At 41.2% G+C, this 14,373-nt stretch overlaps 1 protein-coding gene across 1 annotated transcript in view; it reads right to left on the bottom strand.

Moving 5' to 3' along the window:
- The window catches only part of LOC149181417 (Peptidase C78, ubiquitin fold modifier-specific peptidase 1/ 2), a 456,391-nt gene that overhangs the window by 148,883 nt on the left and 293,135 nt on the right, over positions 1-14,373 (bottom strand). Inside the window, exon 10 of the mRNA XM_089416612.1 lies at positions 7,831-7,919. Coding sequence (XP_089272738.1) covers positions 7,831-7,919 — 89 coding nt within the window. The remainder of the gene's footprint in view (positions 1-7,830; positions 7,920-14,373) is intronic.

The following is a 14,373-nucleotide window of genomic DNA, read 5'->3' as shown; positions in this document are numbered from 1 at the left end:
ACTATTGTGTTGTTGTTGCAACAGTATCGTTGCAACCCTGCCACTGTCAACACTGCATCTGTACTGCAACTCTCTCTGAATTTATGCATATTTGCCACTGCTGGCACTGCCACCACCAGTTGTTCCTGCACTGCAAACTACCACTGCTACTGAAACATATTTTCTAACATACCCATCTGCTCTCTGAATTGAGTGAACTTAGCTCTTTCGAGAGTTTTTGTGAGTATATCGGCAAACTGCTCTCCTATGGGGACATATTGTAGTTGTACTGCCCCACGTTGAACACAATCTCTGATAAAGTGACATTAGAGAGTTTGATACAACTCTGATTATCACAGAAAACCTCGGTTGCTTCCATCCTTTTTTTGAACAAGCTCAGAAGCAATTTTCTGAGCGATATAGCTTCGCACAAAGTTGTGTTGGCTACCATATATTCTACTCTTGCGAAGCTATCGATTCCTGTTTCCTACTGCACCAAGATATCATTCCTGTCCAACACTAAAGTAGTACCCCAAGGTACTTTTTCGGCCTACTGAACTACCTACCCAATTTGCATCTGTGAACCCATTCAATCTGACGTCCTCCCCTTGGGAGTATTTCAACCCATATCCTACCGTTCCACGCACATACCTAAGAATGTGCCTAGTTGCTCCCCAATGCACCCTTTTTGGTTCCACCATGAACAGACTAAGAGTGTTGACAGCAAAGCAAATGTCTAACCTAGTGTTGACCAGATACATGAGCGACCCAATGAGTTGCATGTACAAGGTGGGGTCTACTTCCTTGTCTCATGATGCATCTATTGTCTTCCAATTGGTGATCATGGGAGTAGCCATGGGATGACAATCCTGCATCCTGAATCTCTTCAAAATTTTTGTAGCGTATCTTCCTTGTCCAAGGAAGATCTCCCCATTCTTCTGCCAAACTTCCAACCCTAGAAAATAATGCATCAACCCCATGTCCTTCATTTGGAATTCAACTTCAAGATGCTTCTTGCAATCCTAGATGAGCCTGGATGACCCAATTAGGAACAGGTCATCTACATATAATACCATAATAAGAGGCTCATTCTCTATCATCAAATAGTAGAGATTGGGATCAGCTTCACTCTTGACGAATCCCAACCGCTGCAAATGACTATCAATCTGACCATACCATGCTTTGGGTGCCTGCTTGAGCCCATACAGGGCTTTCTTTAATCTGCAAACATGATTTCTCTTCTCATGAGTTTCGAAGCCTTCGGGTTGTTCTATATACATCTCTTTTATCACCCCATTCAAGAATGTTGTCTTGACATCCATCTGGTGAATCTCCCATCCCATTTGAGCTGCTAGGGATATAATGGATCTGATAGAGGTGTATCAAGCAACTAGGGCGAAGGTCTCTTTATAGTCTATTCCTTCTTTCTGAGCATATCCCTTTGCCACGAACCTTGCCTTGTACTTCTCTATACTGCCATATGCAACATACTTGATCTTGTAGATCCATCATGATCCTACAACTGATCTATCTTCTAGTCTAGGTACTACTTCCCAAACATCATTTGTCATGATGGAGTTGTATTCTTCTACCATGGCATCCACCCATACTTGGCATTGAACAGCTTCTTGAAAGCTAGAGGGTTCTTCAACCTAAGCTACCAGTGCCTGGTATCTGTCAAGTTGTCTACGTTGTCTTTTCTCGGTTCTAGGAGCTCCAACAAACTCCTCTGCATCCCTTAGTGTCTATCGTACTTCTCTGCTGGTTCTATCACTGGTGGTGGGAGGCTCAACCAACTCCTAATCTTGTTGTTCCATCTGCTGAGAACTATCTGCATTTCCTCCTTCTGAGGAGATACTAGTACTGGTCACTGTACTCGATCTAGGTGTTTGTCCTCCTCGCTGCCCCTGCTGCTCTTGGACTAATGGAACATCTCCTGACTAGTCTTTTGCAGGCATTTCACGAGATTTCCTGAAAGCTCTATCCTCCATGAACTTTGCATCCTGTCTCACTACAATCTTGCTGCTTCTAAGAATGTAGATTTTGTATGCCTTTGAGATCTCGTTGTATCTGACGAGATACCATTTTTTTGTAATCTTATCCAGTTTACTATGCTTCTCGTCTGGAATGTGACAATAAGCCACACTTCCGAATACCCTGAGATGACAGACTTCCGGCTTCTTCCCTGTGAAGACTCCTTCGAGCGTTTTCTTCCCCAATGCTCTTTGAGGAGTTCTATTTTGGATATACACTGTTGTGTTACAAGCTTCTACCCATAGATACCTAGGTAGATCCTGATCATACAACATAACTTTGGCTGCCCCAACAATAGTTCTATTTTTCCATTCTGCTCTGGATTATATGGCGTTGTCCACTCTCTTTTGATGCCCTCATTTGCGCAAAAATCTGTGAAGTCTTTGTCCGTATATTCTCCACCATTATCTGAACGCAATACCTTTATCTTTTTCCTTGTCATATTTTCAACAAGAGCTTTAAAACTCTCGGAAACGATCAAAGACCTCACTCTTGGTCTTTAAGAAATAGATTCAGGTTTTTCTGGAGTGATCATTGATAAAGGTGACGAAGTATTCACGACCACTAAGAGCTCTTGTGGGCATAGGACCACAAATATCTAAGTGTATTAATCCTAATACACATTCTACTCTATAGTTACTTCTAGACAAAGTTGCTTTAGCGTACTTCCCTAGTACACATCCTCTGCATAAAGTCATCATGTTCACTACTAAGGACTGGTACTCCTATAATAGTCTCTCTGAGCATCGTCAGTGCTCCATGGTGTAAATGCCCCATTCACCTGTGACATAATTCATTTCACTCCTTCTCAACATTATACTTGTTGCCTATTAGTGCCATTGGTGACTCAAGCTGCAATCTATACAACTTATTGCTTCGAATCCCAATTTACCTTTTCTTCTTCCATCTTGGATGCTTGACATATACTTTCTTTCCCATGAAGTATACAGCGTATCCCTTGTTCTGTAACTCAGACACTCAAATGAAGTTCATTCCTAATCTTGGCACATGTAGAACATTGGTGGCTCGGATGTTGGTCTTTGCTTCCGTCTGAAACGCTATGGTGCCTCTCCCTATTGGAGTACATTTCGTTCTGTTTCCCATAGTGATTTGGAAGTCCATTTGTTCTTCTTGATAGCTCGAGAAATGTTCTCGTACTCCAGTCATCTGAGTTGAAGCCCCGCTATCAATGTACCAAACATCTGCTAACGCTGAATTTGCTAGGCATGCGAATTCTTCATCTAATCTGGTAGATAACTCTGGAACACTTTGGAACACTTTCAGTATCCATATTGTGCCAATTTCTGACGCTAACCTGTCCCAGCAATTGCTGCAGGAAAAACTGCATCCCACCTGAGACAACCCCTCTCGCTGAATCTTTTGCTGCAGTGTTAGTTCTACCTTTGACAAATTTCGATTGGAAAGACTTACCTCTCTATCGACTCACTCAGAGAGAGTTTTCCCACGAAATCTAATCCTCTTGGCTTTGAACTGCACAAGCTCCTTGGAGATTTGAATTACTGCCCTACGGAATTTCGAATTCATGTCTTCCTTCAACGCTGGATCTTCCAACTTCTTCCTTCTTCTTTCCCTTAACTCTGATACCATGTGAAAATTTCTAAATAGTAGTCCTACTGCAGTGATTAATATTATGTCTTCTACTTATTATCTCATAAATAAATTATTCACAGTTTTCTTACAGTAAATATCGAAATATATTCTACGGCAGCCTTCACAATTAAAATATTGCAGAAAGTAAATGTAAGGAAAAATACTGGCACAAATACAATCACAATGACACAATGATTTTTGGACAATTGACCCCAGAAAAAACCCAATGTGGGAAAACTGGAGCAGCAAATGAGGCTTTTATTATTCTTCAACAAATTCTCATGTACGAATTACAACCAGCAAAACAGGAGTGAGAAATTTTACAGACACTTTCTGACAAATTTCTGATCCATGTGAAGTACTCCTCTTCCTCGGAATCCTTTTGCGTCTCTCTATGTCAAACTTCTCACACTGGCCCAGCGTCTAACCCACGCAGGCTCTGTGTCAATTTGGCTCTGCGCTGCCTCTTTTTGCGTCACCATGTTCCTTCTCTGCATCTTGCTACCTTGCACTCTCTGAAGATGTTGATGCCCTCTCTTCCTTTCTCACCTGCAACTCTCCCTTTGAATCGATTTTCTCTTGCTGAACTTTGACCAGTGAGAAAATCAATCTTACTCGGTTAACTGAGTATCTGCCTCTGGTGTATTCTCTAAGTGCCCATCAAGCCTCCTCTTATAATCGTCTCAATCATCAATCAACGGCCCAAATTATATTATAATCAATGGCTAAGATCATATCGACTTGATCTCTGCCTTCTTCTAAAAGTTTCACCCACAGTTTAGATTAATACCCATTAATTATTTTAATTTCCTAAGTTTAGACTTCGGGTCCCATTAAAAAGAATTAATTATTTTAATAAAATTGTCTCCGAGTGGAATTTCCCAAAACAATTTTCGGTTATTGGAGAATGCATGTGTCTAAGCCTCCTTGCAAATTTTGAGGCCTAGAGCACATCCGATACTACCCCAAATCAACATTAGGTACCATCATCTCCAATACAGTGGACAGAGGAAGCAAAAACATCTCCAGTGATTCTATTTTGAATCAAAAGTTGAAGGTATCATTGCATTAAGAGGTATTTGAATTATTCAGTTGGACATTTGGGTTATCCAGTTACATCATTTGGAAGCAGTAGTTGAAATCTTCCAAAAGTGACAATATGATGTTGCTAAGCTTGAACATAAGTGAATTTTCATACTAACGTCTGAGAATTTTATATGTATGGCTTGTTGTGTTTTATGATGCTAATCCCTGCACTGTGGCCCTAATCTGTAGTGTCAAATACTTCGGAACTCCCCGAAGTGAAGCAATAACCACTCCAGTGAGCAGCAATGGGCCTCCTCCCTAAGGTGGTGGTGGCGGTGGTGGTCCTCCTCCCATGAACTGTGGTCCTCCATCCCCTTCATCTGTCTCCTACTCAACCTCGTCCTCCGGCTCACTGTCTGAGTACACCTCGATGTAATGGGCCTTGCCCTTGGTGCCCATGGCTCCTTACACATGAAACATAACTTCCTCCTCCAGAGATCCCTCCTAGTCTCATCATCAAGCTGACCACGCCCAATCTCCCTCTATGACTGTCTGGTGTCTTTGCTCCCCTTGGGAGCAGTGGGATTGGTGGGTATAGGAGCCCTGGTCTTGGGAACTACGCCAATTATGTCTCTGGTCCTAGAGATGGCACCCACCAGTGACACAGGCTTATAAGCCCTCACCCATCCATGTAATCAATCAACTAACCCCTCGACAAACAACATAATCAATTACGACTCTTAAATATCTGTAACCATCACGAGCCACGGCTAGCCTCTGGAACTCTGATATGTACGCCTCCGCACTATCGGTCAATGTCAAGAACTAAATTTGATGTATAAGTCACTTGTTTGGGGGGCAAAGGACCCCTTTGTACAGCCATTTCATTGCTTAGCCTATGAAGGTGTACATACCCTAGCCCCTCTAGATTCGAACTTGTGACCTCCAAGGAGGAAACACATTTTCTTAACCATTAGGCCATTAGGCTTACTCAAAACCAAGGCCCCCCTCCCCTCGAATCCACTCCCAAAGCGCTCTCCCGCAAAAAAAAAATCACTCCCTAGCTTTCTTCTCAAAAAAAAACTCGCAAAGTCATTCCAAACGCAATTTTTTTCAAAGAAACAAGAATTTTTGAGTGGGGCAGCCTAATATTCAAGCCTATGGCCCTAGTATTGATATGCAATTAATGGTAATGTTAAATTCTTAAAGTAAAAGTGAAGTAAAATGAAATTCATCCTTTTACTTAAATTTTTAACATTACCATGAAATCACTCAGGATGTTTGAGAATGGTTTCGACCTCATTGGATTTCATATGGAGAAAGTAAAATTTTAGATCTTACTCAAAATCTAACGAACTTGTCTATTTTTCAGGATTTCAGGATTGGGGGGATTGCAATGTTTCCATTGAATTTTGTCATGTACTAGAGTATGGAACTCGTATTTAATCAAGAGCACCAAGCCCTCTATGTACCTTGATGTTACTGACGTTGGTTGTTGAACTCCTCTATCATGACCCTACTAAAAATGTACCCATCACTCAAACAAAATCTTGACTTGACATGCTACATTTTTTCTATCTTATGTTAATGCTTAGAGGGTGATATTAATGACAAAGATCCCAAGATAGGCAATGATTTTGATGATATGTAGGTATTTGTTGTAGCATGATTTTTTTGGATGTTAGAGGCCATCTAGAGCCTATTTGTTGATGTATTTTCGTTTCAGAGATGGATTGCACTCGATGCTATTTTAGTTGTGTGCACCTTTACATGCTATATTGTTAAAATTGGCAACTACGACCCAATTCCACTTTGGACAGCTCATTTGATGGAGATTACTATTGCATTGATTTCCTCTTTTCGAGAGGACCAAAATCGACCTAAAGATCATCAAGTTTGGATAAGCAGAAATGTGTTTTTGAATTTATGCCCTCACATGTGCAAATTGTCAAGGTCGGCCACATCATCATGTAGGCTCATGAAGCCCAAGAGACATGTCACTTCACCCTCAACGATTTGTATAAATAAGAGAGACCTCCAACCTCATTTGGCACTTCACTTACTCACACAATCACCTCTCTCCTTCTCTGATTGGTTCGTACAGCTTATTGGGCATATTTTTTTCTCTCACGTGGCAACAAGACAAATTGCAAGACGAATTACAGAGCTGAAATTTTAGACACTGTTGCAGGTTTGACCAGTGTTGACCAGGGGTGGTTTGACCTCCTTTGACTACGGTTTTTGTGCCAGAATTTCATTTTTGGCAGGCCGCATCTATTGGCACAGAATTGAGGCATTTTGTGGACTTTGACCACAGACCAATCGCAAGGTTGACCGTAGAGTTTGACCATTGTTTTCATCACTGTTTTGGGTTGTCTTTGACCACATTTGAAGGTCGAGTTTGACTGGATATGACTGAGCTGCATTGAGGACAGTTTGTTGATACTTTAACCTGTTGTTGACTTTCTAGTTAGGCCAGATTTGTATTGTTGTTGACTGCAGATTTGACAGGGTTGTTTTGACTTCAATTTGGCAAGCCAATTTTGAATTTTGTACTCTCTCTCTTCGCTGAACATTTTGATATAATAATAAGAAGAATTGATCAAAAGATTTTTTCCCTTATTGGGGTTTTTCCCTGGCATTCACCAAATCTGGTGTCCTCCTGTCTTGGCTTGTCGTCTACATTTATCGTTTATGTTCTTTCTTTAGTTACTGTCAATATGATGATGATTTATGTGATTGCTAATGAAATGAAATGGATTGATAAATGGGCTATATGCAATGTTGAAGTAACTGTCCTAAGAAAAGAACATGTTAACTCAAAATTAACATATATAAATGAGAACTTGTAATTTGTGGACTTGTCGTTGATGAAGATTATAACTACTAGATGAATGATGTTATATGGTTTAAAACTCTAATCCATGTTTTTTATGTTTTTTATCACTAGTTCATCGTTCTACATGCTTTTGTTGACATATATGCATCAAAATATATAAAAATTAATATTATATAAAATTCGCTCCCAAAATCGCTCCCAACCCGGGAGCTTTTGAAAATGTCGCTCCCCACTCCCAGGCAGCCATGCTCAAAACAAAGGCATAAAATCTCATTCATTCTTCAAATGACAAAGAAATGTATTATAATGTTATCTACTACTATAATAAAAAGAATTCTCACCTATGAGATGGCACATCAACCGAAGTGTAATGTTGAAGCCTGAACCATGAGATTATAGTTTGTAAAGATCGATAAGCACATCCCCAACCCTGACATCCAGTTAACAAGAGAGACATAAGGCTTGTGAGTACAAATTTGATATGTACACATAATACTTACACTCCAAAATCTTATCCATCAATGCAATTTCAATGAGAAATAAAATGATAAAGAGCTCCTAGAACAAACAAAAATGGCTTGTAGCATCATGCATAAATTTTGATATCAACCAACATGTGAGACTGTACTTTTCACTGAACTATAGACCTATGATGTATAGACTAACAAATTAATAATTTACAATAATTAGAATAAGGAATTGCCTCAAAAATACTCTCTTGTATAAAGGAATATCACACACTAACTAGGGCTTCTATTGATATGTGAATTCTTAAATAATAAGTAGATAAGCTATAGCTTATTATGACTAGATTTTTTCCGAAGTGATTATGTTGAGAGTTTGAAATAAAGCAATTTCATATGAATGACAACAAGAATTCAATAGCCAGGTAAAAAAATAAGGCTATGGGAGAATATGCGGCAGCGTTAGGCTACAAAAGTATGTTTTCTTCGAAGGTTCAGAAAGTAAAGTGGTGGCGGAATAAATTATGGAATTTGAAATCTCCCAAGAAATCCAGAATCTCCTGTGCTTATCCATAAAAGATAAGGTTTTGACTTGGGAAGCTCTGAAAACGAGAAATAGGCATGTGCCAAGGATATGTATGCTCTGCAAGGGTGATGAAGAAACAACAATTTATTTGTTTATAAAATGCTAGTTTTCCCAACAAGTTTTGTTGGATGTAGAGCATATTACAGACATCAAAGATGTACGGGTAGGTGTTTCTCTAGAGTCATGTTTGAAGTTCTTCAATACACAAGAACTAAATAGATTTAGGTTTCTTCCATTAATCATGATTAGGGGAATTTGGCTTGCTAGGAATACCCATATATGAAGTTTCCTTGTCCATTTCAAGTTTTCAATTCAAGACAAATGTTTAAGAGCAGCTTGTGTCACTGTAGACATTCCAAAGAATTCCATGCAGATCGAGTATTTAACAATAGAAAATCAAAAAGGGTGGGGTGTTTTTTATGGTGCTAGGTAGGGTTTAAATGGAATCACTGGAGAAGGGGCCATTTTATATCTTCCTAATGATTGCATCATGAGGCTCAAAGCAGGGTTGGGTAATGGCTCAAATAACCATTTTGAATTAATGGTGTTCTAAGATGTGCAGAGGAGCAAAATGTAATAATACATAGATTTCTTCGTTATCTACTAAATGAGTGAAGATATCAACCTATAACATCTTTCTCAGGCCTCTCAGGAAGCAATTGAAGCTTATTACAATCTCCTTCAATGAAATCTCTTTCAAACATATATATAGTGGTGTTATCAAAATTGGACCAGAACTGGTGGAATCAACTAGTCCAACCGGTTTTGAGGGAAACCACTTTGGTCAACGATTTCAGACTATTCTAGGCTTGTTTTAGTAATGAACCGGCCTTAACGGACCGAATAAGCTGATTTTGTATGACGTGACTGTTACCCACCACTTTGTGGGTGATATACCTAGGAGAAATCTTTCTCCATGATGAGCCTTAGCTTGCAGTTGACAGCCCCTCGATGCCCCTACTAGCTCGTTGTGCCATTTCTCTGCCACCTGAGCCAACCATGTGTTCCCTCACCCACTTGCATTGATCGTATGTTTGAAAGTGGGCCTCCCGAATCTAAAGGTATGTCTTGTCATTTGTTAATTGAGTATTGGGTTTACTTATCATGGATACTTCTGGGTATCGATTGATGGGGGGATTTGGCAAAAAGAGTGGGCTTCATTTGTGCTCTTGTCCCCTCGATCTCTTTTGGTTGTTACCCTTGGATCTTAGCCCCGTGGGATCTCCTTTATTGACCATTTGGTTCTAGGGTGGTACTACATGGGAAACCCCAACTTTGGGTGTGTGGTCTCGCTCCTTTATCCGCACATACTACTCCCTTTCTACTCACTATAACCCCCATTCAGCATTTCTACCACTTGGGTCCACATTCCCATTCTGGGTCTACATAGGGCTAGCCTCTCAATCCCCTTTGCCCCCACCTTGGGTCAGGCAGAGTTCCGAAGGTTGAAGCAACTAAAAAAAATAAGAAAAAGTGTAATTGCCCACATTTAATAGGAAATTGTACCACAAAATGCAAAAGATGGTCGGGACAAAAATAATTAGCACGTGAGCAAAAGCCAACACATGAGATTTACCCCATCCATGGCCATCACCGTGGGTCCATAGGCCCTAGATGAGCCTCCTTTATCATTCAAGAACCCATGATTGTCCCAACCCCTGGAGGGCAACGAACCGCCCTACCCAAAAAGGGATAATTAGTGATATATTATACACACCATGCTCTTGTCCTTTGAACCCCAAGTAGTTAATTAAAGAAAATTCATAAAAGGCAAAAGGCATATAAAGAAGGGTGGAAAAATCAAGGTTGGGGCACCTCATGTACTACTATTGCTCCCTCCTATATATTACATACCTAGGTATGGGCTTGCCCTTATCTAGCTACCCCTATGCCCCATTATGTGGCCCAGGGCTACCCTTCTCATTCCCTATTCCATCTCACCTATTTGTCACTTGCCACCCCCATTAGAAGGATGTACCTTGGACATAGTATCCTCTCGAAGAGCTGAAACCACCTAATAAGGTACTTGGCTAACCCCATTTGTGTTGATTTCTGGTAGCATCAGATGTGCTCTAAGTCTCAAATTTTGCAGGGAGGCTTGGGCACATGTATTCCAAAGAACCTAGAAAGTGTTTTAGGAAATTCCACCCAAATATAGTTTTATTAAAAATAATTAATTATTTTTAATGGGTCCCTAAGTTTGAACTTAGGAAATTAAAATAATTAATGGGTATTAATCTCACTGTGGGTGTAACTTCCAGAAGAATACGAGGATCAAGCAGAAATGATCTTAGCCATTGATTAGATTCTAATATTAGTCATTGAATGTCAACGAGAAGATTATTTAAGGAGGCTTGAGGGTCATTTGGAACACACACAGAGAGTTGATCAGTCAAATCGAATTGTTGAAGCTAGAGGAAGCGCAGTAATTTCGTAGTGATCACGTAGAGAGGGGCAGAGAGATTTATGGCTGGAGGATCTTCTCCGGAGCCAAGAATACTCAACAGAGAGGCAAAGAGACACACAGAGGAGACAACGCAGTTGACAAAGGGTGACACAGAGCCAGGAAGGGCTCACGCAGAGCAGCGTAGAAGCCTTCCACGCAGAGGTCTGAAATTTGCCGAGGAGGCTGACGTTTTTAGCCGTGAGGGCTGGAATCAGCTCGAGAGAGCAAATCGATTCCCAGCAGGCCCACACAGGGGTAACACAGAAGTAGCCCACGTAAGGGCAGCACAGAAGTAGACGAGGACTCAGTTCAGCTACCGGATCAGTCGGGACTTGCAATGTAGAGTGAGGTAATCTCACTAATTTCTTCTGTCGAGTGATATTCTCTGTACTGGATTGCCAACAAGGCATCCAGAGGTTGTATTTAGAAATAACTTCTGCTTAATAATAAAAACCCTCAAATCTATTGCACTGGTTTTCCCGCATTGGGTTTTTCCGGGGACATTTGTCCAAAAACCACTGTGTCATTTGTGTTGTATCTCTCTATTGTTCAGTTTCTTGTTTCGGCATATTATTTTAAATGGTGTAGGCTGCAGTGTATGTATTTCAATGTTTGCTATAGGAAACTGCAAATAACTTGTTCATGTAAATCTAACAAGTAGGAGAAATATCATCAGTTGTTGTAGTAGGGATTCTGGTTTAAGGAATTTTCACCTGGTATCAAGCAGTGCAGGTGAGACAAGAAGAACAATGCCAAAGAACCTAGTGCTGAGCAGAAAAGGAGATCGAAATAGTTGCAGGAGGCAGTAGTTCCAATCCCCAAAGGGTTTGCACAGTCCAGGCCAGGAGAGATGAATTTTCGAGGAAAGTCTCTCTCTGAGTGAGTCGACAAAGAGGAAGGGCTTCCAAAATCAAATCTTGTCATGGCAGAGGAAGCAGCACTGAACCTCAGCGTAAGGAAGAGCTGGTGGGACGTAGTTTTTCTGCAGGCAATTTGTTGGGCAGAAAATCGTCAAAAGGGAGAGGAGAAGCACGGTGAGGAAATTTTTCCTCAGTAGACTTCCTGCCAATGGCAATGTTGTATCAAAGATCTTCCGAGCAGCGAAAGATGTACTTAGAGCAGAAACTGAGATTTGCGCAGATGCAGAAAGGGGTTGAGGAGACACTTTGTCAAGTGTAAGCTTGACGAAAGTGGCAACAATGGGTCGAAGCTCAAGGAGGAGTAAGAGAATGCAGCCCTTGCATCCAAGGGGCAGCAGGAGCAGCAAAAGTGGTAGAAGGACGTCTCGAAGTTCAAATGCTTCAAGTGTGGTGAAATGGGTCACTATGCAACACAGTGTCGTCTCTAGAAGAAGGAAAAAGATGAGAAGCACGATCCGAAGGCTGCACCCGCAAAGATCGAGGAGGAGTTCATCATGACAACCGAGATACCTCCAGGAGGGAGGTGCGCTGATTTGGAGCTGTAATTCGAAAGAGCTACAGATGGAAAGGATCCTTGAGGAGTTCACCTCTCGAATCAATACCTTGCTATGGGAGCACAGATCAATAGTCGCAAGATGGACAAAGTGTCAGATGGTGCAGAGTGTTGCAGCAATAGATGCAGTGGCTAGAACGCTAAGTCTGAGCAGTGCATTGCAAAGTTGCAGTAGTGCAGGGAGGCATAGTGTAGTAGCAGCAGCAACGCAGTGGCTTCAGAGGGATAATGTAGGACTAGCAGCAGCCAAATCTTCAGCATCGAGATGCATCTATGCTGAACACTTGTTCAGTAATTTGGGATGTTTTTCAACTGTTGATGCAGTAGCAGCAGTGGTTTGCAGTGTAGGGGCAATTGGCAGTGCCAGTGCCAGTAGCAGCGTAGATGCAGAAATTCAGAGGGATTTGTAGTACCGATGTAGTGTTGACAGTGGCAGTGTTAACAGTAGTAGCGCAGTAGTTGGTGGACAACATGTCATACATTAGCAGTGCAGAGGAGGATGTTATGAACTCAGGGTGATGGTTCAATGGGAGACATTACCAGAACACATTCCTCGCTAAGAGGGAATGTTGATTTTTGGTAGCATCGGATGTGCTCTAAGACTCAAATTTTGCAAGGAGGCTTGGGCAAATGTATTTCAAAGAACCCAGAAATAGAGGAAACTAGTGATCGAGAGAAGTCATCAGTTCCATTCATATGGGCACATATGAGATTACTAAATGCTCGGGGGGGCAAATTCCACCCGAAAGCAACTTTATTGAAATAATTAATTATTTTTAATGGATTCCTAGGTCTGAACTTAGGAAATTAAAATAATTAATGGGTATCAATCTAACTGTGGGTGTAACTTCTAGAAGAAGGCGAGGATCAAGCAAAAATGATCTTAGCCATTGATTAGCTTCTAATCTGAGTCGTTGAATGTCAACGAGAAGATTATTTAAGGAGGCTTGAGGTTCACTTGGAACACACACACAGAGATGATCAGTGAAATCGAATTACTGAAGCTAGAGGCAGCGTAGTGATTTCGTAGTGATCACACAAAGAGGGGCAAAGAGAGTTTTGGTTGGAGGATCTTCTCTGGAGCCAAGAATACTCAGCAGAGAGGTCGAGAGACACACAAAGGAGGCAATGCAGTTTGCAAAGAGGGTGACGTAGAGCCAAGAAGGGCTCACGCAGGATCCACGCAGGCAGTGCAGAAGCCTTCCACACAGAGGTTTGAAATTTGCTAAGGAGCCTGACGTTCTAAGCCGAGAGGGCTGGGATCAACTCCTGAGAACAAATCGATTCCCAACAGAGGTGACACAGTGCCTTAGAGGCTGATGTAGGGCCATGCAAGCGCAACGTAGAAGTAGCCAGGGACTCATTGGTTCAGCTGTCAGATTAGCCAGGACGTGCAGTGTAGAGTGAGGTAATCTCACTAATTTCTTTTGCCAAGTGATATTCTCTATACTGGATTGCCAACAAGGCATCCAGAGGTTGTATTCAGAAATAATTTCTGCTTAATAATAAAAACCCTCAAATCTGTTGCACTAGTTTTCCCACATTGGGTTTTTTCGGGGACATTTGTCCAAAAACAACTGTGTCATTTGTGTTGTATCTCTTCTCTCTATTGTTCAATTTCTTGTTTCGGCATATTATTTTAAATGGTGTAGGTTGCAGTGTATGTATTTCAATGTTTGCCATAGGAAACTGCAAATAACTTGTTCATGTAAATCTAACAAGTAGGAGAAATGTAATCAGTTGTTGCAGTAAGGATTCTGGTTTAAGGAATTTTCACACATTGGAGCTTGGGGGCACTAGCACATGCCAAAGCCCACTACGGAAAGGCATGCCATTATGATGTGCCCAGTTTGTTATCCATGGTTTGTAAGCTCCTTTACCTAATTATTCTAATGACTGATTGTACAGGAAGCCT

Source organism: Pinus tabuliformis, chromosome 3_2, assembly GCF_031772625.1.
Source record: "Pinus tabuliformis cultivar Carrire ecotype Pingquan chromosome 3_2, CPIR1, whole genome shotgun sequence".
Lineage (NCBI taxonomy): Eukaryota > Viridiplantae > Streptophyta > Pinopsida > Pinales > Pinaceae > Pinus > Pinus tabuliformis.
Note: the sequence above shows the minus strand (reverse complement) of the source record. Positions and strands in the feature narration are given on the sequence as shown.